Below are 24313 nucleotides of genomic sequence, written 5' to 3'. Positions count from 1 at the left end.
CGCTTTTCAGAAATGTATTTTACTTGGCCATTAAGAACACATTTCTGCTCCTAAAAGCAAGAAATCCTTGGTTTAACTTTGTCGCACTCCTTTTATTCTCAATTACGTGATAGTCCTTATACCATCTTAGCTAGTGCTTTTCTTTTCTACTTTTTTTTTTTCCATACCAAAATGAAGGCGCGTGGGAGATGGAAAAACCCAGTATAAAAGCAGGACACCCAGAGCGTTCAGATTACTGGCGGTTTTATTGAGTTAGTGGCACACAGGAGTTCTTCCCATGATCAGCGAACGCGGCGTTACGGTGCGGTGTCCGGAGGGAGGAAAGGCTGGGTGAGGGGACAGAAGGGCCTCGAGGCAAGGCCCGGTCCACTCGGTGACATGCGGAGCTCTCTCTAGGGGCCTATCACTCATCTCGGGGGCAACGGAACTCAGGCAGCCCCCTATTTGGAGAGGCAGTGGTCACATCTCATTCCTCCCTGAAAACAAAATGGAGGAGAATGGAAGGTGAGGGCTGGACACTCACGGATAAATGCTTCTCAACAAAGAAAGAACATCCTCCAAAGGAAAATTAGAATTTCCAGAGATTTTTCTGGCTTCGTGCCTGGGCTCTGGCTATAGGAGCAATCGTTCCCAGGCTGGATCTGCGCGGCCTTTTTTCTGGGTCCCAGGGCCCTGCTGGGCAGGGAGAGAGCACAGCTGAGGCCTGCGTACTCACCGGTTCTTATGGCGGTATTCCTGAAGGGCTTTCTCTGCCACAGTCTCCATAAATTTAGGATTGTTCCTGGAGACGTCTTCTGGGATCATCACAGTGATGGGGTCGGAATCGAAGAGCTTCACAACCACCTTAGTGACCCCAGTGGGAACGCTGGAGTCAGAAGTCTGGGACCCCACCTAGGAGGAGAAAGGGTAAGAGAAGGACTGAAATATTGGTCAAAATGGACTCCTTTTGCAACAAAAGCCAGGCTCAGATGTGGTCAGGTGACCGCTTTGCTTTTTACTCAGTTTGACATCCGTAACATTCCATGAGCAGGAGGGCCCTAATTCAGAGACGCTTGTTTGTAGGAGTCAATCCTATCTGCAAATGACCAGCCCATGGGGAGCACTCCCAGAGGAAAACTGGTTTTTAAGCCACCATGTTTTCTTTGGGCAGCCCCTGGCTGGGCCAGTGGCAGAAAAGGAATCGGGGCAAGAAAAACAAAAAAAAGCTTCCCAGCACTAGAGAGAGGCTTTCTATTACTGGTAGAGGGTAACACACCAATTCATGCGCCAAGCTACGTGGCACAGGGCAGCGAGGCACCCTCGTGGGAAAAGCACAGGCTTTTCAGCCAGGCAGACAGGTTCTAATGCCTAGGTAAGCCACCTGTCAGTCCTTAAACCTAGGGCAAGCTGTCGAATCTCTCACTTTCTTCAACCATGAATGGGGTCACAATGGGGGCACCTGGGTGCCTGTTGGCATCTGACTCTTGATTTCAGCTCAGGTCATGATCTCGGGGTCGTGAGATCGAGCCCCACCTTGGGCTCCACGCTGGGCCATGGAGCTTGCTTAAGATTCTTTTTCTCCCTCTCCCTTTGCCCCTTTCTAAAAAAAAAAAAAAATGGGGTCATGGCATTCTACACCTCACCGGGAGATGAGGCTTCCATGCATCAATGTACTTCAAAGTTTTTATGTTTCCTGCCATATGGCAAATGCTCGATCCAAAGCTTAAGTGCCCCCTTTAATATCTTCCTCCCATTTTGCTTTCAGGGGAGGGTCACATCGCTGCCAGACCATACGGGCCCCACCGAGCTTCAGTGTGTGGCCAGGACGTGACTCACCGTTGTGACCTGGAGATAGAATGGGTCTTCACTTTGAGTGAGATTAGCCAGCTGGGACACCCAACTAAACTGCTCATTCAGCTGCTTCAGCAGGGAGGACGTGTTGAACATCTTCTCCTGATAGGATTGCAGCAGCTCCTCGTACAGCCTGGTGAACTTCTCAGCAATCTGGAGGGAATTATTAAGTTCCTGTCGCAGCTGGACCTGAGCGGGGTTGTTGGAAGAACAGTCTGCCCGGAGATGGGGAAAAAACAAGGCAGAAATGTGAAGGGAAGGCTAAAAAAGGATAAAAACATGAATGGAAATCAGTTCATGGAGCCAGGACCCAAAGCGGAGATACTCTAAATGCCCAGCCACATGCCGTGTGTCGTCAGTCTGTAACAAAATACAGAGCTCGCCCCAGAATGTAAATCAACACGCAGCTTCCTTCATTGACAAAGTCTTGCTCTGGAAAACACTGGCAACTGGACTAACCAGTGTCCTCTTAGTGACATCACTGATTCACCTTTGGGTGCAAGGCCCTTACCTCCTTGGAGACTGGTGAAAGGACGTTGACCACACTTTGAGAAACACTGATCTCAGTCTATGTGCTCAGACCTGGAGCTACTCTCGCTGTGCTAGTCCCCCGAGGGATCATTTCCGGAGAGAAACTAGGTACCACACACTACTCAGGTGCTGTGGATATCCACTCTCTCCAATAATCACATCTCTTCTACCTTAAGTATTACCAGGGATGAAATTGAGGTCCACAAAAGTAAATCACTTGCTTAAAGACATAGAATGATTTATGGGGCCAGGATTGAATCCAGAGCTTTAACTCTTAAACCTAGGTTCTTCCTCCTCTGAGTCTGTGGCTCTGGAAAATTCTCCAAGCCTGTCTTTTGAGCATATCTGCAGAGCTAGAAATCTAGTGCCAACAGTCCATGACATAGAGAGCTGGCCAGGATCCTTGGTCCATCTGCCCATCATGGCTGGTCACCCAGCTCACCAGGGGGAGAGAGAAGACACAGGGGACTGCTTTGGGTCCTGGAATGCCCACTGCAGGTTGTCTGATCAATAAGAGCTGGCAACTACCCACTATCTCTTTAAAAACTACTGATTTTCTTTCCCTGATTTTTTTCAAAAAATATCTCAAGGATGGTACATCAAACCCTAGCAAGTCAGGGGAAAACAGATCTTTGCACACTGCACTTACTGTAAAGGATTACCATAAATGATTATAGTGTATTTGTATTAAAATCTCAAAAATGTTAGGTGGGGCAGGAAATAAAAGCCAGGTTGAAAAGATAATACAATGAATAATCTTAACTCTTTCACCAGGGAAAAATAAAAAAGTGAGAAAAGTCACTGAGAACTGAGACTCCATCTAGAGCAGTGGATCTCAACCGGGGGCTCTGCTGCCCCAGGGGGATATTTGGCAAGGTCTGAAAATAGTTTTGGTTGTCACGACTGGTGTGGTGGGGAGGCTACAGGTGCCTCGTGGGTAGAGGCCAGGGGCGCTGCTAAACATCCCACAGTGCACAGGACAGCCCCTCATGATAAAAGTGACTCGGTCGGGGGGCGCCTGGGTGGCTCAGGTGGTTAAGCATCTGCCTTCGGCTCAGGTCATGATCCCGGGGTCCTGGGATCAAACCCCATGTCCGGGGTGGATGGGGGGGCCTGCTCAGGGGGGAGCCTGTTTCTCCCTCTCCCTCTGCCCCCTCCCCTACTCATGCACGCACTCTCTCTCTCCCTCTCTCTCAAATAAGTAAATAAAATCTTAAAAAAAAAAAAAAAAAGCGATCCAGTCCAAAATGCCAACAGCTCCAAAGCTGAGAAACCATGGTCTAGAACGTTCGGGCAGTGCGTGTTCATTTAGAGGCCCGCGACTGAAATAAGAGGCGGTAACTCTCTCTCGGTGAAGAGAAGGCAGTGTGGGTAAGCTGGGGTCAGTGACCGTTAAGATCAGTGCTCGGGACGCCGATTTGAGCCGGGGCATCTGTGCCTCTCTTCTCCTGGCCCGACGTGTGACTCTCTGTGGTGGGGAACTGCACACTTGATGCTTCTCTAACTAGGGTAGTTGACGGACAAAGCCCGGGAGGCTGGGTTGAGGACTCACCTGCACTTCATACATCAGCCCCTCCCCCGACACTTGTATTTATTTCGCAGTGGCTCGAAAACTTATAGGAGTGAGGCTAGGAATATTTAACTAGACTCCAAAGGCTTGCCCTGGCAAACCCAAACGTATTAAGTAAGAGCAAAGCCACAAGATCGATCTGCCACGTCCAAGGGAAACAGTTAACTCTTTCCAAGCAGAGACTGCTGTGTGCCAGGAACCATTCCAGATGCTTTCATAGCTGTTACTCAAAGTAGGAAGAAATGAGCCAATGAAGAGATCTGATAAAGCTGAGGGGTGCCCTAAAAGGAAGTACGGTTGACCCTCAAATAACATGGTTTGAACTACGTGTGCTTATATGCGGTTCTTTACAGTATGGTACTGCAAACATAGTTTTCTCTTATAATTTTCTGAATAACGTTTTTTCTCTAGCTTACTTTAAGAATATAGTATATGATACACGTTACATATGAAATGCATGTTAATAGATGGTTTATGTTATCGCCTCCCCTCACCCCCTCGCTGTTCAAGGGTCAACTATATTTCCCTTGCTTTGGGGACCGACCAACCAAAGGGTATTTTGCTGGGAAGTTAAGGTACCACTACCTGTGATCCACGTGTTCTGGGGACAGAACACCAAACACTGGTTAAGAACACATCCCATACACTTAGCTCTCCAACATATGGGTGTCCTATCATCTTGGGAAGTTACTCAACCTTCTTGTGACTATGAGCTTTTTCACCTCGGTAAGATAGGGACAGTCACTGTACCCAACTCAGGGTCATTCTGAGGAAATGAGGAAATGTTTGCAAAGTGTTTACAACAGTACCAACATGGTAAGAGTTTGTTAAACAGAATACATATTATCTAAAAATCCATCATCTGCAGAAAAAAATAGGGAGGTCTACCCGGCATGGCCCTTGGGAAGAGAGTAGCTGGGGAAATCAAAAAAAGATGTCTCCCAATTTCAGGGACAACCCTACCTCTTAGCCCTTGTCTACAGATGAGGGCCCACATGGAGCAGGGCCAAGGACCCCCTCTCCCCCCAGTGCCACAGCTAGAAGTCAGCAGAGCTGGAATTTCAAGTCCCATGTGCCTGACCCCATAAAGGGAGCCCCGGTGAGGTACCAGGGATCGAAGGTTCCCCGACTCACCCACAGACAAGATCTCCTGGCATTTTTCACACTGGTCCTTCATCTTCAGGCACCCAGTGGAGTTGTGACGGATCTCCTTGCACACGGCGCCGTCCTGGTTCTCTTCTGGAGACACACGAGGGAAGAGGGCATCATGCTGAGGGACCACACAGAGCAATATAGGAATGGGCCTCCCCTCTGACCCCTTCCACACTACTGTTTGCCTCTTTGAGATGCTTCTGTGGGCAGAGCAGGTTGGGAATGGGTTGCCTACAGACCTAGGCCTCTCTGATCAGGGCTCCCTGCAGAGGGACAGGAGGGGGTTCCCGGGGCTCCCTCACTTATGTGTGACCTCACCTCCCACCATCTCCATCCGATGAGCCCTTCTTGCCTCCACACTGCCATAGCTATATGCCGTTCTCTTTGGCATCTGACCCTTTCTGCTCTGCATTCTATCTGGCTCATCTCTCTCCCCCTAGGGTCAGCAAACCCCTTGAAGGCAGGAATGGGATCCTTAGAGTGGCCTTAGAACACAAGGCTCCCCCCCCCATTATGGATATGCAGTAGATGCTGTTCAATTCAATGTCCTCCTGTATCTCCAAACCGTTTCAAGCCAAACTTTGTGCCAATCCAACGGTAGCCTTTAGGAGATGGTGTTGGCTGACCATGTCTGTTAGTTTAACGAAAGAAATCACTTCTACAAGTATTGACTTTTCATGTCCATAGTAGACCTCATTCATTCAAAAAATATTCACGCATGCCCCCCGGTGATAACCAGGAACAGCTTTCTAAACTGTAGCATGGACTGATTACATAATCGGTCACCACTGTAGGCATGGCATCCACATAAAGGCACCTGGGTTCCCAAGACAAAGGGGTCTGGTTCTCTAGAAAGGAGTAATCAAAGTCACGCCCACCAGTGGCTGGAAGGGGCATGGTAAACTTGAGAGAACACAGATACCAAGTCCAGCAGGGCTACATTTGACCAGGTCCCCCTTTGTCGGCTGTGAATACTTGGACACGTTCCTCCACCTGTCATACTTTTCTCCTCCTTAAATGGGGATAATACCACCTTCATGGGGTTGCTGGGGGAAACTGGGATGCCACACGCCAAGCCCCTGGCATAGTCCTTAGAATCTAACGGCTTCTCAGTAACTTGCTTGTTCCCAACCCTTCTTAGGAAGAATGAGACGGCTTTCTAACCTTCTGTGAATTCCATTGGGAAGTGAGGGATTCTATGCAGGTTGACATCCATGGCCTGCTGAGCCTGATGTATCATGTCAAAGAAGGGCTGAAATATGTTGTGGAAATTCAAGGGTTGGTAACCAGGGAAAGGCATTATGTTCCGGGCGAAGCGGGACTTGGGATTGAAGAAGAAAGGCCTCCTCTGGAATGAGCTGAAGGGTGAGTAGCGGTAAGGGTCCTGGGGCTCACGGGCGAAGAATCTGTCCTGGAAAAGCTCATCCATAATGCTGGACACCCGGTTGAAGCTGTCCTGCATGACGTCCAGGGCGTGAGTCTGCTGCCGGTCATTCTCCATCAGGGAGTCGATGCGGTCGCCATTAATCCAGAAGTAGAAGGGAGAACTCTGGTTCAGAAACTCCTCAAGCTGTGATGGCAGAACGGGGAAGTTAGGAGAAGCTCGCTCAAGTCCCAGCCTTCCCTTGCGCCCCCTCGCTGCCCCTCGGTCACCTCAGTCACATAGCACATGACCAAAGCCCCTGCTGGGCCTGGCTCCCTGGCCCCCCAGCTGTCAGGCCAATGCCCTTCCATTCTACCTGCCCAAAGGGGGAAGAGTTTGGGAAGACATCTGAGGCCAAGAGATGCATCAACCCCTATCACCTGAGACTGGTCTCCTCTCTGGCCACCAAGGATCCCCACACCCCGACTCAGCCAAGGGCCAAAGGATGGGCCTTTGGTTCATGAGTTGCAACCAGGCGAAGCCCACAGGGGAGGATGGGATTGATATGAATGTGCTAAAATTCTTAATTCCTTCTGCCTAAGAGGACCCAGGGATGAGCCATACTACGAAGTCGTTTGTTATGTCATCCAGCTAATAATTTCTGGATAAGAATCTTCTAACACACGGCATAGGTGCTTTTAATGACTTCACACTTGCTCACTGATAGCAAACGTTACCAACTGATCGTGGACTCCAGGCCCCAATGCAGCCGGGACTGATCAACTGCATCTGGCATGTGAAATGACGTCGTGATACTGTGATTTATAAAAACAAGTGTATGTGTGGTCTTCGTCTGGTTCCTAAAGCCCTTAGAATTTCCTGTGAGGAGAGCAATAAAGTATATGCTAATAATAAATTAAAAAATAATAAAGTTATGCTAATGAGGTGGCTTTTGGAAAGCACCTGAGGATGGGGGTGGGTCTCCAGGGGAACCAACCAAGATTAGAACAATGGAATTTTTAATCCCATCTCCTGAGTTCTGGAGAGGGGGATGTGCTGGAGGTTGAACCCATCAGCAATGGCCAATGATTTTATCAATCATGCCCATGGGAGGAAGACTCCATAAAATCCCAAAAGGATGGGCTTGAGGAGTTTCTGGGTTGCTGAACGTGTGAAGATGCAGGAAAGCGGTGACCTCTCAGAGGGCATGGAATGCTCCCCACCTCTTGTCCATACCTTGAGCTATGCATTGCCTCTCTCTGGCTTTTCAGAGTTAGATCCTTTTATAATAAACCAATAACCTAATCAGTCAAATGTGTGTCTGAGTTGTGAGCTGCTCTAGCAAATTAATTGAACGCAAGGAGGGGGTTGTGGGAACCTCCAATCTATAGCCAGTCGGACAGAAGCACAAGTGACAAGCCAGACTCATGACTGGCACCTGAAGTTGCGGGGGTGGGGAGGACAGTCTGTGGGCCTGAGCCCTTAGCCCATGGGATCTCATGCCGTCTCCGGGGGGACAGTGTCAGAACTGAACTGATTTGTAGGCACCCAGCTGGTGTGGGAGAACTGCCCCACCTGTTGGAACTGGGGGCAGGACCAGAGAAGGGGCATATTTCACACCCGCATCTGCCACCCAGAGCCCCGTTGTGCTCAGCGGCCTGTCCCCTTTCACCTGGTGGCCCACCAGCCCCGAGCTGCTTCTGCAGACGCGGGCGTAGAACTTCATGCAGGTCTGTTTCAGGCAGGGCTTACACTCCTCCCAGAGGGCCATCATGGTGTCATTGCACACCCCCTGTGACGCCTTCAGCTTCGTTTCCGAATCCTTGGTATCATTTAGGGCATCCTACGGGAGGACACGAGGTCAGGTTAGCCACGCGGAAGCCATAGGCTTCACGCTCTGCAAGCAGGCACGATGGCGCCGGGCTCTCCACCCCCTCAGGCCTTTTCCCGGGTCCAGCCACACAGAGTCCCTATATCCTCCTCTGGCTCCTGCGTTCCCCCAATTGGCCTGGAATTCCCTCCCCACCCAGCTTTAAACATCTTCTCAACTTCGAGACCTGGCTCTTCTTTACAGTCCTCCCCGGCCACTAGAACGCACGTGGATATCCCCTTTCTCTGACACTGCCCTTAGTCTTGACCCCAGAGGCGCTCTGAATCTTATTAGTCAATTGCAGCCATGGCAGGAAGCAAGCCTTCAAAATCAAAGTCACAACAACTACCAAAACCCTCTAGCACATCCATGTCATTTGGCCCAATAATTCTATAAGAATCCATCCCAAAGAATTCCTGCCATAAAGGGGAAATCCATATGCATGAAGATATTTGCTATGGTATTTGTTTATGGCGGGGGGGAAAAATACTGGAATCAACCCGGATGCTTAAAAATAGAAGGTCAAGCAAATCGTTGGTCTACACAGAGGCCGGAGATGCACGGCTTTGCGAGGGTGTTCGTAGTTAAGTTTTAAATAGTATAACAAGCATTTTTCATGTTAACAAGTTGTGATTTTGAATATAGTGACTATCAGAAGAGTATGGGGGGGGGGGGAAGAGTGAGAAACAGATCAAATGTTAACAGCGAATTGTCCAGAGGTTAAAAGGGTTTCAGAAAACTTTTCCTCTTCCACTTTTCTATATTAAAATCTCGACAAATGAGTGTATTAATGCTTCGAAGAAGAGTTAAGTAGACCATCCACACCCAAAGCAAAGAGCTGACTAGGAAAGAGTTTGAGTTCTGTGAGATCCCTCTCCTGTTCCGGGTCCCCTGTTCCTGCTGGGAAGGCCACCAGGCCTCCTACTGAGCCAATGCACCATCATCAACTACACGGCCCACTTCCTTTCTTTCCCGTTCACAGATTCGGGAACTAAGACGGCATGGAGTCTTTTCCTGAACTTGATGGGCTTTATCACAGGACCTGGATTGTAGGATACCAAACTCTGATGATAACCACAAAAACTCAAAAACAGGACTTGCCTGACACTTCTCTATGAGCTACTTGAGGATTCTCATAGTATTATGCTGAGCGAAATAAGTCAGTCAGAGAAAGACAAGTATCATACGATCTCACTGATATGAGGAATTCTTAATCTCAGGAAACAAACTGAGGGTTGCTGGAGTGGTGGGGGGGTGGGAGGGATGGGGTGGCTGGGTGATGGACATTGGGGAGGGTATGTGCTATGGTGAGTGCTGTGAATTGTGTAAGACTGTTGAATCACAGACCTGTACCCCTGAAACAAATAATACATTATATGTTAAAAAAAAGAAGATAGTAGGAAGGGAAAAATGAAGGGGGGGAAATTGGAGGGGGAGGTGAACCATGAGAGACTATGGACTCTGAGAAACAAACTGAGGGTTCTAGAGGGGAGGGGGGTGGGGGCATGGGTTAGCCTGGGGATGGGTATTAAAGAGGGCACGTAATGAATGGAGCCCTGGGTGTTATACGAAAACAATGAATCATGGAACACTACATCAAAAACTAATAATGTAATGTATGGTGATTAACATAACATAAAAAATTAAAAACAAAAACAAAGAATGGTGAAGAAAAACACTGATACCAAGGAAGGGCATTAAGTGTCAAAAGAAACCGCTGAATCGGCCAGCATTTCCCTAAGTGGCTTCTAGGGAATTGTGCTAAAAGCTATGATGGGGAGAGGAGTGCCTCGGTGGCTCAGTAGGTTAAGCGTCTGCCTTTGGCTCGGGTCATGATCTCAGGGTCCTGGGATCAAGCTCCATGTCAGGCTCCCTGCTCAGCGGGGAGCCTGCTTATCCCTCTCCCTCTGCCCCCCTCCCTACCCCCAGTCATGTGCACTCCCTCTCACTCCATCTCAAATAAATAAATAAAATCTTTATAAAAAAAAAAGCTATCATGGGGAGAAAAAAGGATTTCCTGATCAATTTGGTTTGGAAAACACAGGGTTAAATGAAGTTCTACGAACTTCTTTACTACAGAACGTCTCAGAGCCTTTAAAACACTTTACTATGCATTATGGGTCATGAAGGTGGCAGGTGACCTGTCTTAGCATCTCCTTCATTAGGGGTAGGGAGGCAATGGGAGTAGGTTTTTAGGATACCCTTAAGGAGACTACTGACTTTTTAAAAATAAGTCGTTTATTCCATTATGGTGTTTTAGTTTTGTTGAATCATTAAGCACAGGCTAGACCCACTATTTTCACTATCCGACTTAAATGTCTCTTTATGAAGTACTCAGAACTCTAGAAAGCCATGGGGTACGGCAGTGTGTACCTGCCTTAACCCCAAAGTTATTGCCCTACTCGATAAGCTTCCTGAAGGTAGGGTACCATCCCCCTCCTGACCCAGGACAGACCCAAACCAGAGTCTACCTTGGAGCTTGCATAGTCAGGGTTTAGAAAAATCTATTGAAGTGAATAATCGGTCATCATCAGGCCCTGGGCCAGGCTGGTAAGAAACCAATCCAAGATCTAACCCCTTGAAGCTTTCAAAAGCAAAGAAACCTTCCCTCTTTTCTTAACTACAGCCCCAGCATCAGCCAGACACTAGCCTGAAAGGGCTGAGTGTCACCATGACAACCCAGCAGGGCACCAGAAGGGTGATGACCACTCCCCTCCAGCAGGGGAACTCAGGTTGGGGGGGGGGGCGGGTGCAGTCAGCTGGCTCCTCCTTACCTCTTTCTTCTTCTTGGCTTCTTCCAAGTTGCTGAGCAGCGATTTGCGCTCCTCGTTTGTTTGTTCTATTAGGGTCTTTATCTGTTTCACCCCCTTGAGAGCATTTTTAATTTCCTTATTAATGTACTTACTCCCCTCGGTGGACATTTCTGCAAGAGAAGGGCAGGGAGGGAGAGTGAAGAGAGAGGCAGAGATGGTGCTGGGGATATCACCCTAGAACCAGCTGGGATGGTCTGGAAGGCCAGTTCGGTCTAGGGGCTGTCAAGGCTGGGAGCACCCACCCCAGCAGGCAGCCTTCCGGCCCCAGCTTTGCCCTGACCCGGGGGCCCGTCATGGGGCTTATTGTGGACCCAGGGCCCAAATAGCGATTATGCTAGTTGCTCAGGGAGCACAAAGCACTGGCCCAGGCACACCCCAGGGGAGGGACAGCGAGCAGCATGATGCCCCTGCGGCTCTGGAGAACGAGCCTGCCTAGCTGCACGAGAACACTTCCACGGAAAAAAATATCCTGAGAAACAGAACAGAAGAGCATAGGGGAAGGGAAGGAAAAATAAAACAAGATGAAATCAGAGAGGGAGACAAAGCATGAGAGACTCTTAATCATAGCAAAGAAACTGAGGTTTGCTGGAGGGGAGAAGGGTGGGGGGATGGGGTAACTGGATGACAGGCATTCAGGAGGGCATGTGATGGACTGAGCACTGGGTCTTATATGCAACTGATGAACCACTAATCTCTACCCCCTGAAGCTAATAATACACTATATGGGACTTAAAAGAAAAATTTTTTTAAAAAATATTCTGGAAGCATAACTGTTCAAACATCAAAATGTAAAATCTTATTTTGGACACAAGTGTTTCTGGGAGTCCGTTTTACCAAACATCTGAACTTCCTTATTCCATGGTTCCACGTGATAGGGGACACAAAGATGAATTAATGGCACCGTTCCACAGGAGACCATGATCGAGACACAATGCCGTGTGGCAAATGCAATGAGACAGTGTCACCGAGGTACTAAAGAAGTAACAGCTAAGGCTTTTCTGGTGGTTCTCCTGGGCCAAGCACTGAGCCGGCCACATCACATGCCCTTTTATGCAATGCTCTCTGCACTGAGGTCATCCCCCTCCTGCACCGACGAGGAAAAAGCAGCAGAGTGAGATCAGATTCTTGCCCCGGGTTAATACAGCTAGGGAGTCACAGAGCCAGACACATACCCAAGTCTGATCTCCAAGTTTGAGTTTTTAACTACGACCCCAGAGAACCAGTCAGCTTTTAGGACAAGCATGGGGAGGAGGGCGGGGGGTGGGGGGGCTTCAGGAAAGGCCTGGCAGAGGAGGGGACCTCGAAGCTAGGCTCTGCAGGACATGGAGCCCTTACCTGGATATGGAGCATTGGGTTTCTAGGTGGAAAGGTGTAGGGTACATATAGTAGGTGCTATGGAGACTCAAAAATGGAAACTCACAAAGTCTCGAATGAGGCAGGCTTCCCGGAGGAGGCGTGGGCCCCGGGACAAGCAGACTGGTGAAAAGAGATGCAGCGGCCAGAAAGTGCTGGGGATACACCTGAAAAATGCCCAGAAGCCCACCTGACGGCCAAGAACATAGACCAGGTAGCTGGGCGGGGGAGGAGGCTCTGAGAGGGGCCAGCCTGAGCAAAGCAGATGGGATGCACAGGACCAAACCGTCTCTACCGCTTCAGGCCCTGGCAGAGAGGAAGTGTGCTAGGACAGGGAACACCTGCTCCACTTACCCTGGAGCTCTGTGTCTGAGACCGTCTGGTCTCCCAGAACCCGTCCATTCTCCCAGGTCAGCAGCAGCCCCACCAGCAGCAGGAGAGTCTTCATGGCGCCTCCCTCTCCAATTCTGGAATCCCAGCAGGCCTCTGTTTGTAGAGAACAGGAGACTGTCATGGTAACAGCTAGCCAGGCTGCTGGTTTCCGGCCCGGCCTGCAGCCTACAGCAGCTTCTCCAGAGCCCCACGGAGGCCCTGCCCTCAGCTGGCCCCTCGGCTGCCATTACTGTGTTTTTATCCCCCAGGGAAACTGGGGGAAAAGCTCAGTCTTGCCCCGGGACCCTTCAAAAGAAAGTGGCTACAGGGAGGAACCGTAGGAGAAGATGCCTAATACGGAAGAAACGAGAACTCTGGAGTCAGAGCTCTGGGCTCAGGTCCAGCCCTCCCCCCCCAGCCCCCCTCCCCCCGGCCGCCCCAGAATCGCTGACTAAGCCTGAGCATGTGCTTTCTGCATCCAGGAAGGATGTCTATCTGATACCTGCTCATGTCAAATAAACCCTCAGAACACCTCTCTGGGCTGACTCACCGGCCCCTCTCCTTCCCCAGCCCTGATGTGGGGACTGCGTAGACCCCACTTGTGCTGTGTGCATCACTAATCGGGCCCACAGCAGGCGTTCCCAATCCATCACAAAAGAAAAATCCCCTTTTTTTCCACCAAGCCTCAACACCCCCTAAAACGGCATTTTAAGACTCTGAGGCAGTGAGAGCCAGCCCTTCGGGGGTTGGCAGAGGAAAATAAAGGTCATTTGCCACGCCTCGCATGAGACCTGAGATCTATATCCCTGCACAGATTTGGGGTATAAATGCAGTAGAACAGGGGGCAATTGTCTTCAGAGAGTGGGGGGGCAAAGTCAAAGGGTTAAAGGGTGGACCCTGCGCCTCCCCAGGAGAAGTTTCCTCTGGATGGATGGGCCCCTCTGCCGCCAGGTCCCTTCCCCGTGGCTCTCCCCTTTGAGCCCACAGTAGCGTGCCCTGCCAAAGTGCCCCTGCCACCACTCAGCTGACTGCTGGGAGCCCAGGACAGCCCAGTCTTACACAATGGACCCTTTCCCAGAAGCTGGAGCTGTTGCATAAAACAGAACCCCTCTCCCCAGCAGCCCGTCTTCTGGCCTCCTCCCTCTCCCCCCACCTCCCCCCCCCCGCACCACTGTTTATCTGAATCCTCTCATTTCCCCTAACAGAACAGGGAGGTGGGTCCCCCCTTCCCGAAACTGTGAACATCTAAAAACTGCCCTCAGCTCGGCAGGCCCATAGGGACGTATCTGGTAGCACATAAATAAAGGAAGCCTCGCCCGGAAAGTCATTAGTCAAGAGGCCAAGCTGTGCTTCCCAAACCAGCCACGCAGAGCAAAGGAGCAGCGTGGGAGAAGAGAGTGGGTCATTGCCTTCCCCAAAGACAGGGTGGGTGGCTATTTCAGGCCTGATAGAAGGCCCAGGGCTCACGGGCTCTGCTCTAGCTGCTCACTAAGGCCTGAAATGCCTCAGACAGAAACAGAGCTTTGGCCACGCCAGAGAGAGAAAGCCAGCAAGAACACCCAGCTATCGGGGAGAGGCCCCAGGATACTTCTCAGAAATTCATACAAGAGCCTCTGAAATAGGTCTGGACCAGGAGACAGGGCATTGGGCCCTGAAGAAAAGAGAGCTGAAGGCAAGAGCACTGACTGAGGAGTCTGGAAACCCAGCAGCCAGTACAGTCTCCCACCAGGAGCCTGGGCCATGGGGAGCAGTCTCCTGGCCCAATCCCTCTGCCTCCAAGGGGAGGTCAAGCCCAGAGACAGCATGGGGCTCCCCAGGCCCGCAGCAGGCTGGCAACCCCAGGAGGACAACCCAGCCCTCCCAACCTTCAGTCCAGTTTCCTTCCCTGACACCATGTCACTTAAATCTGAGCCTCAGTGTCTTCATCTGTGAAATGGCCCCAGCGTGGACCTCCGAGACCTGAATGCCTTCTGCAAACACATGGGTCTTAGATAGTCATAGTAAATTCTGGCTATTCGAAATCTGACCTAGGACCAGCTGTGGGCATTGGCACTATCTCTCGGGGAAGTGGAAGGAGGTGGCATGTTTCAGAGGGACCGAGGAACCTGTGGTCCCTCCCTGTGGGGCTTTGCTCCTTTAGAGCACCTAGGAATCACCCGGGGCGGGGGGTCTTATGACAATGCGGACTCCAACTCAGAACGTGACATTGACACTGCTCTTCCAAGGACAGCACTGGAACTGCCCTCCGTATGCGCCGATTCTCCTCTCCTCTCAGCTCGGGCCTGGGCACCCGGCTGCCAACTGCTCTGACTGGGACAAGCCCTGCCAAGGTCCTCCACTCCCCACCTCCGCCAGGCAGCCTCTTTCCCCCAAGGACGCTTCACCCGCGCAGATGGAGCCACGGGGAAGCACGCAGAGACCTAAGCCAAGCAGTCACGCAGCTGGGCTGCTCCACGGTTTTTTAAAGCCCAAGGCCCAAGCTCCAATCCTACTGCCTCCCCAAATGTAGAAACCAAACCGAAAAGAAAAACGAGGCACCTGTAATTCATACCATCCAGACGCAACTCTGTGGTAGATCTCCTTCTATTTTCTATGCATTTGTGTGCAATCAGATCCCTTACACCCACTATCTTCAAATAGTCTTTAAAAGCACACCTCTGAGGCTGCAGAGGTGTCCTGCAGTCCTGGTCATTAGTCATTAGTCAGAGAGTGGGGGGGGACAAAGTCAAAGGGTTTTGGTGTCCTCTATTTTGCCATCCCACAAGGTTGGGCATTTACATTGTATATAATTTCCCACTGTTATTATAATGAAGACCCCAGTCGGCACCCTATCATTTTATCTGTCCTTATTCTTAAATTCCCAATCTCTCTTTAAAAAAAATAAGCATAATAAGCAGCTTCTTCTTCTTCTTCTTTTTTTTTTTTTATTAGGTCCAGAAATTCTGGAAGATCAAGGTTTCAGTTCTAGTCCTGATTCTGACACCTACATGCTGTTTATCTTGGGAGAGGATCCTAAAGCTCTCCAGGCCTCAGATTATCATCTATAAAATGCGACGTTTGGAGCAGATGTCTGCGATCTGATGGCGATTGTGACTTTTCTCTGCTGTATCCTGGTGCTTTCGGAAGCAGAAAGAGTGGGATTTAAGTGGTTGCAACATGTACTTAAATCAAAACACACTTATAAACACCCTATGGAGAGAACTACGGATTTCGGGAGCAGACAAGATGACCCAAGCAGGCAAGCTGACAACCACCACTGGAGCTCAGTACCCGGACAAGGAGGATGCCACAGGAAGGTCCGGGCCTCCGGCATTAGTTCTCCCAAATCTCGGTTCCCCATCTTTGCAAAAGGAGGGTCATTACACCTGTCCTAGTTACCCCACAGAATTGTGGCTGGAGCTAGCGAGTACGGGAGCTCCGGAGTCCCGGCCTGAGCGCCACCGCCCAGCAATTCTGCTTCCAGCTCGGCGGCCTGGTGATGGGGCTCGGGCCACCTCCCTTCCCTGGTTCCCCGACTCCATCCAAAGCGCAGCTCAGACAGCTCAGGGAGTACCAGCGATCTTCCTGTCCTCTCCTGGTTGCCACCCCTGCCCGCCCTGGGTCCCGGTGGGGCTCTGCGCCGGGTAGGAGAGGTGGGGACATCTCACCGGTCAGCGGCGCCCGGCGACCGTGCGCAGCTCCTGGCGACACCGCGTGGTGAGCACCGTGAGGCGCGCGTATTTATAGCGCTCTGTCTCGTCTACACCCCCTTTGGGGCTGGCTGCAAACCTGCATGACTCACGCCCAAAGAATGCTGTGGAATTCACCGGGAGCTTTCTGGAAGCTGGCGCCGGAGGGGATGCGGAGGCGGGGTAGGGGGGGCGCTCTCGGGCAGCACCGGGCGGGGGGCGCGCGTAGGGTGGGGAGGGGGTGCGGGGGAGGCAGGGCATCTGCACGGAGATGGGCGGCGCCGGGGTGCTGCCGTGCACCGCTCCCCACTCGCCGGCGGCTCAGAGCTGGGTGACAGTGCCCCCAGGAGGGGAGAGCTCGAGCTAACTTGCGCAGCTTGGCGACCCCTCCACAGGGTTCCAGGGGTCCACTGCGCTCCCGGCCGGTTCCCAGTCCAAAATAAAATCGCACAGTTCTTTCACATTGAACGTGAGCCTTGTTCCACTTAAGTAGAAAAGCATCAGAAATAATGAGGGTGGGATGGAGAGGGTGTTGTGGGAGAGAAGAACACAGAGGGAGAAAGAAATACCGACTTCTCCCCCCATCACAGAGATCCCGTGGGCCTTTGGTGCACCTGCTGGCCAGGAAGAAACAGAAGGGTATTTTTAGGGGTGAACAGAGCATACATTTGGGGAACCAGAACGTCCCCCTGGCTCCTTGATTCCTAAACCTTAAGCAGTTATTCTCCCCATCCACTTGGGGCCCAGAGCTGGGCGGGCTTCACGGTGTGGGATTCGGCAGTCCCACACTTGGCTTGAGGGCTCTCGATGCAGTCTTGAAATTCCTCTTAGTTGTTGAACAAGGGGTCCTGAATTTTCATCTTGCACCCGGCCTTGCAAATTATGTGCAGGTCCTCTTTGCAAGGGGGCTCACTCAGCTCGGTCTGTCTCAGTTCCCTCTGCTGACAGGAGGAGCTTATTTCTAGACTCCCTTTGGCAGGGCGCTTTGGTGTGACAGAGATGGGAGACTTCTCATCACCCCCAGGCAGGGAGGCCACCAACCCAGACGTCCCTCAGGTATAGCTACTTCTTGGGAAGGAAACAGAGCCACCCACTCTGGACCCTCAGGACATTTGCACTCCAGGTGAAAAGTCAAGCTGCCTGCAGGTGGTTCTCACACCGATGAGGGGAGATGGATAGGCAGAGGGGGTGTAGGCAACCTGGTTTGGGTGGCCGACTTTGAAAACCATGTGAGACAGAAGCCTTTAGGGGAGAAGAGACCTGTATGGTCAGGGGCTGAGTTTTTCCGCTCACAACTTCAAGAAATACAGCTTGAGTTCCAGTCCCTGGTTGCCCAGGGTCTGGGGACAACTGGGACCCCACCCTTTTTCCGGAGGGAGCACAGATGCAGCTTCTAGGCCTATGAAGAAGTTGGGGCACTTGAGCTGGTTGCATGGATTTCTGACTACAGTCTCAGCTCTGCCCTAAGGTGCTGGGTGACCTTGGACAACCACTTTGCCCTCTGGGCCTCAGCCTCTTCCCTGTGGACGACGAAGAATCTGGAAGGTAGGTGTCATCTCTAAGGTCCCATTCAACCTCACCTGAGACAATGCCAAGTGTTGAGAAAATCAGCCCAGAAGGAAAAAAAATCCAGTGAAAATGTGGAACAATATTTCTCTCCTGAGGCTTCCTTTTATTTTTCTCAAAAAAAAAAAAAAAAAGAAAAAAGTCTAATTATCAGTAAAAGCTACATTTTCTATGGAAACTGCCTCCTCCTTAGCATATCAATGGCTGAGGTCACAGGAGCTGTTTTTGAGCACATTCCTTGTAACTTTTCTGTTCTGTGCCCCCCCCCATCTGGCACAGGAGGCACAATTCTGTGATAATTATATTTGTAAAAATCAGACGTTGGAGGACAGGCAAGGAGATCTGCCTTAGTCAGCTGAAGTCGGGGAAGGGAGGAGAGGAAGAAGGGATTTGGAAGAAAATAACACGATTCACAGCCACGACTGTGGTCCCCTAGGAATGATTACTTGATTACTCTAGCTACTAAGCAAACAAGGCTCTGAAGATTAAACTTTAAGGGGGAAAGTGGGAATTTTGAAAGCTCTCACACCATACTTCAGCGCTGACTCCCCACCACCACCAGCAACGTTCCCCCCAGGTGATCATCCTGCCTCTGTTTGAATGCCCCCCAGTGACTGGGAGCTTACTCCCTGTATGCAAACAGCTGTCTAGAAAAGCTAATGATAGCGTTAGGTTCTCAGAGGCAGGCTCCTGCAAGGGCCCCAAGCCCAGTTTTGTCCTTTGAAACCATACAGGAAAACCCAACCCATCTCCCCTTTGCTAGTCCTTCAGATATTTGAAGGCAGAGCTAAGTGCTTCTCCCAGTGATCTCCGGGCTTGTGGCTGCCTGCCCTGTCCTTGTTTGTGGATTCCTCCCCAGCCCTTCAGCTTTCAGGACCTTGCCTCTCTTGAGGCTCTGAGCCCAGCTGAGAACCTGCCAGTACCAGGGAGAGCTGACCACCTTTTCCCTTGCTCAAATGCTCTAGATGAGCTTTTGTTCAGCTGCTGAGTCATTCAGCTGATTCATATAGAATTCATCATCTTTTTGGCAGATGCGGCTGTTTAATCATTTTGCACCCATCTTGGACTTGTGCAATCAGTTTGGGGTTTGTAACTTGATTTTTTTTCCTGGAACAGGGGACCCTGGGGAGGGGGGAGGGGGAAAGTAAAGAGCTTTACGTTTACCGATTTATCTGATTGATCTCTGTGTGCTTTGCCCCACCATCTCTCCCCTGCTGTGCTCTTTGTCATGCATCCCCATCACGGCCACACTGTCCAGCTCGGTGCCACCAGCATGACAGGTTAACCAGCGCCGATATAGCTGGGACAAGCTAGAAATGGACAAGAGCAGTAAGGACCCCGTGGCCTGCTATTAATAATGCCTCTCCAGGCTCGAACTGTGGAACGGGGATATTCCGTCGATTACAGACCTATGAAAAAAATCACGCATAATACAATTATATACAGTAAACTCAACCCACAGCTGATGCAGAGGTGTCCTGAATGCTTTTTCAGGGCCCTTCCAACATACAGAAAGTTTCACTCCATCAGTTGCATTTCCCTATCCTCCCATCTAGGGAATACTTTTTTGGGAAAAGATATGAAGCTAGCCTCCTCCAAGTTGCTTGTCATGGACCTCGAAGTAGACAAATATTACTTAAAATATCTTCACTGTTACACTTGCTGTTGACTGACTATATGGTCTAGATTTTACTCCAGAGTTGGTCAACTCTAACATTTAGCTCCAATTCTTTGGTTAGTGGGCATTTTTAAAAGTTTTATTTATTTATTTCAGAGGTGGGGGGAAGCAGAGGAAGAAGGAGAGAGAGAGAGAGAATGCTGGAGCAGACTCCCCGCTGAATGCAGAGCCTGACATGGGACTCCATCCCAGGACCTGGAAATCATGACCTGAGCCGAATCAGCTGCTCAACAGACTGAGCCACCCAGGTGCCCCAATGGGTGTATTTTTAATTGGCCCCTGATCTGTCTCAGGGCAAACCTACTTTTTCCACAGCCACCGGGAATCCAAGTAGTTATTATTTTAGATCCGTGGTTTTCAATGGGACTATACAATGGAATCACCTGAGGAGCTTTAAAACTTACCAGTGCCTGAGTCCCACCACCAGAGGTTATGACTGAATCAAGCTGGGGTGCAGCCAGAGAAAGCATCAGGACTTTTCATATTCTCCAGGTAGTTTGTTTTGTTTTGCTTTGTTTTGTTAAGATTTTACTTATGTAATCAGAGAGAGAGACCGGGAGAGCACAAGCGGGGCGGCGGGGGGCAGGGGAGGGAGAAGCAGGCTCCCCGCTGAGCAAGGAACCCGATGTGGGGCTCGATCCCAGGACCCTGGGATCATGACCTGAGCCAAAGGCAGACGCTTAACCGACTGAGCCACCCAGGCGTCCCTCTCCAGGTAGTTTTAATGCACAGCCAAAGTTGAGGACCCCTGTTTTCCAATTTACAAGTTACTGGCTTACACTATGCCCGTTGATCCTCACTGTATCTCTAAGTCACTGTTAAGAGTATGTGGTATTTTTCTATTTTGTAAAAGACAAAATTAGGGGTCAAAAGAATCTTAGCCGGTTTTGCTTACCCTGAGCTGAAATCTGCCCCTTTATCACTTCTCTGTCCCTCATCTTATTTCTAAGGTGCTATATGTTAATTAGCCCTCCTCTACAGGATAGCCCTTCAAACATTTGAAAACAATGATTCTATCTCAACTTAGATATGTTTCTTTCTTTTCTTTTCTTTTTTAAGATTTTTCTTATTTATTTAGAGAGAGCATGAGTTGGGGGAGGGGCAGAGGGAGAGAGAGAATCTGAAGCAGACTCCCCACTGAGCGCAGAGCCCAGTTAGGGGCTCCATCTCACGACCCTGAGAGCATGACCTGAACCCAAATCAAGAGTCAGACGCTTAACCGACTGAGCCACCCAGGTGCCCCAGACATATTTCTTTATACAGGTCCTTCAGTCCCTTCTCATAGAGTGAGGTTACCAGATACCTCATTGTGCTCCTCCCTGACCCAAGGGTGCTCCATTTTGTCCCTGCTCTTCTGGTGTGGCTTTAGGGACAAACACAAGACCCAGCTTTGGGCAGCCAGGCGGGAGGGCCCCGAGACACAACGTGTGATTTAATACGAAACTCCCTGTGCCCCCAAGGCACCCTCTGCTTACTTTTCTAACATGGTGTAACACACTGTGCTTCTCCAGTTGGTTTATACTGACCCCTGGGGCAGGCTCTGGGGCGCTGAGAGTACACAGAGACACAGAAGCAACTGACTGCAGTTTTATTCAGATTAGGGCGAAAAGTTAATCTTTAGAGAGTAATCCATTTCCCTTCCTTGTCTTCCTTCCTTCATTTCTTCCTTTCTTTCTGTCTTTATTCAGTTTCTCCCTAAATCTCATGCTTGGAAAGTGATGGATGTCTACTCATACATGAATTTATATTTAGAATGTATGTCTGTATATGTAATATATATACATAATCTGTATTACATATCTAAACAAATAAGGGATTTTGCCTTTTTCTTTTCTTTTTCAAAATACATTGAAAATCGTATTATACATATTGCTTGCTCTTTTCCACAATATCACGGATATTGGGGATATCCCTCCCGGTCATACGTAGATAGATATAAACCATGCTTTTCCAAAGCTACATATTTTATTCAGCCATTGCCCTATTCCAATTTTTTTCTGTCACTATAAACTTGACACAATAGACAGCCTTCCACAGGTATCCCTAATATGCAGGTGCCTTTAACTGCCCTGAGTTAGACTCTCACATTGGGATTGCTGGGGAAAAGGGAATGTGTAGGATAAAGGAGGACTGTCGTCTGCATGTTAGTATTTACTGCCTGCTGGTTTTCCCAAAAGGTAGTGGTAACTCCCATTCTCTTTGACAATGTCCTTTCCCCATGTGATCATCAGACTGGATGCTGCTGGCCTTTCGAATTTTGGCCAATCTGGTTTGTGAAAATGACATTTTGCCACCTTAATCCCTTTGCCTGTTTCATTGTTTTCAATGAATCATTTTTTTTTTTAAGATTCTATGTTTAAGTAATCTCTATACCCAGGGTGGGGCTTGGACCCACAATCCCGAGGTCAAGAGTCACAGGCTCCACCGACTGAGCCAGCCGGGTGCCCCTCAATTAACCACTCTTACATCAAGTTTCCTCTTCTGTCACTTGCCTATTCACATTGTTTGCTCATTTTATTGGACTTTGACCTTTTTTCCTATCAGTTTATAGGATCACTTGAAATAAATAAATTTTATATGTGTGGTGCAAATGTTTGTACCAAGTTATTATGTGTCTTTTACCTTTGATTACGGAGGGTCTTAAAATTTTTATGTAGTGAAATTTGGTTTTCCCTTTATAGTTTCTAAGTCTCCTGACCTGCTTCAGAATGTCTCACTAAAATATAGACAGTCATTCTCTCGATTTTCTTCTAGTTTTCTGTTTTTATATTTATATTTAGATATTTAATCCAAACTGGAATATGTGTGTGTTTTTGTGGGGTGTGTGTATGTGTATGGCATGATATGTGTGTGTGTATGTGTGTGTTTATGGTGTGTGCATGGTAGGTGTTTTGTGTGTGTGTGTGTTTGTGGTGTGTGTGTGGAGGAGGGAGGTGGGGCAAGGATGTAATTTCATTTTTTCCCAGACCTACAGCCAATTATGTCTACATGATGTATCAAATAAACTACCGTATTCATTCTGAGTTGAAATGTCAGTTTGTCATCTGTGAAGTTTCCCAAATAAATTTGGATCTGTTTTAGGACTTTCTAGTTTATTCCTCTGATTTATTTTTTTTATTCCTGTGTAACATACTGTTTTCATTACATAGCTTGAAAAAATAATTAATATTGAAAAGATAATCTCCCTCGCCCTTCCTTTACAAAAATTAATTAATGTTCTTCTTGGACATTAATTCTTCAGTATGAACTCTGATTTTGTCCCGTTTGAACAAAAAATGGTATTGTAATTATAATTGCACTGAATGTACATACTGGTTTTAGAAGAATTCACATTTTTATATTCTTTCTTCCTACTCAGAAGCATAACATAGGTCTAGAAGTAATTTAAACTATTATTTTTGTTTCTAAATAAAGTTTTCTTTTATTGAAGCGAGATATGTGTAGAATTTGCAAAGATCAAATAGTACAAAATGTACCAAAGCAGCAGTCCTCCACCACATTCCTCACCCTCGCTCTTGCCCAGGCTGCCGCCACACCCTCTCCCAACCCAGAAAAGCATTACTTCTATATTCCAACACGTATCTTTGCGTCGTGATATGGCACACAACGTTTACATCATTTTTCAAAATAAGAGGGAAGATTTCAAAGCCATTTTTCTACTTCTGTCATTGTGGCGGTGGAAAAGTTAGAGAAATCTTGACGAAGCATAGTATACTGAAATGTATCCGACTAGAGTTCAACTGTTCGCCCACTTCCATTCAGCTTTGTGCTCCCATTCTCTAAGACATGGCCCAGCATGCAGTAGGTGCTTAATAAATACTTGTTAAATTACCTGAGTCAGTTTTTCAATTATTGGGATCTGAGATCCCAGTTGGTTTTTTTTTTTTTCGGTAGTCTTATCCTATTTTTGATTCATATCAAAACTGTAATATCTACAAGGTTAGGGAACCTATCCCCAGCACTAGCACAGCTCCTTGCTACGTGTCTGTGTAATAAGGGAATGAAAGCCATACATGGCCAAATATCAACTACATCTTTTTCTCTGAATTACTAAGCTTCATCCTTTGTTAGTGCAACTGATGGTGAATCTTAAATATAAGGTTTAAATTTATTCTTCTTGAATTTTGTCTTTTTTTCCCCTTGAATTTTATCTTATAAGTGTACTGTGGACACCTGTCCAGGTTGTTCTGAATTTTGTTCTTCCAGTTTTGAACGAGAAATAAAGAAATAAGCATGCCTTCTGCGTCTCCTCCATCTGGAGTATAAATAGGAATGTCCATTAGGACCCTTCTTATCACATTAAAAGCCCAATCTCCTGAAGGCCTGCTATCAAGAAATTGCTGTATACCAAATCCTTTGGAAAATATCTTCCTCAAAAGCTTTCATGTCCCTCTGGCTCTGGTCTTTCCATTTTGATATGTATGATTCTTCTTTACCTGGAGACAGGTGTTTTTCCCATCCTCTTTGCAGTAATCCAAATTACAGAGTTCCTGCAGGGATCCCTTTCCATTATCTAGTGGATGGTTTGGCCAAAAGAGGCTTCTCCT

The 24313-nt window shown here is 48.8% G+C and overlaps 1 protein-coding gene and 1 long non-coding RNA gene across 2 annotated transcripts; one reads left to right on the top strand and one right to left on the bottom strand.

The window, feature by feature from the left end:
- Positions 1-226: 226 nt before the first annotated feature.
- On the bottom strand, positions 227-16709 carry CLU (clusterin). The gene is made up of 9 exons (XM_045880057.2): positions 16502-16709; positions 12837-12968; positions 11091-11239; positions 8119-8289; positions 6248-6653; positions 5066-5170; positions 1816-2045; positions 716-891; positions 227-476 (listed from the first exon to the last, which is right to left on the bottom strand). The coding sequence occupies exons 2-9, from the start codon at positions 12928-12930 to the stop codon at positions 467-469; spliced, it is 1341 nt and encodes a 446-aa protein (XP_045736013.2). The 5' UTR covers positions 12931-12968; positions 16502-16709; the 3' UTR covers positions 227-466.
- On the top strand, positions 16618-22685 carry LOC135363681 (uncharacterized). The gene is made up of 3 exons (XR_010409652.1): positions 16618-16705; positions 17979-18067; positions 19863-22685. It is a non-coding gene; the product is annotated as an uncharacterized LOC135363681 (long non-coding RNA).
- Positions 22686-24313: the final 1628 nt, after the last annotated feature.

Source organism: Mirounga angustirostris, unplaced genomic scaffold, assembly GCF_029215605.1.
Source record: "Mirounga angustirostris isolate CCGP_5_RB_7025 unplaced genomic scaffold, mMirAng1.0.hap1 SCAF_2, whole genome shotgun sequence".
NCBI classification, from domain to species: Eukaryota; Metazoa; Chordata; class Mammalia; order Carnivora; family Phocidae; genus Mirounga; species Mirounga angustirostris.
This window is presented reverse-complemented; position numbering and strand designations above follow the sequence as displayed.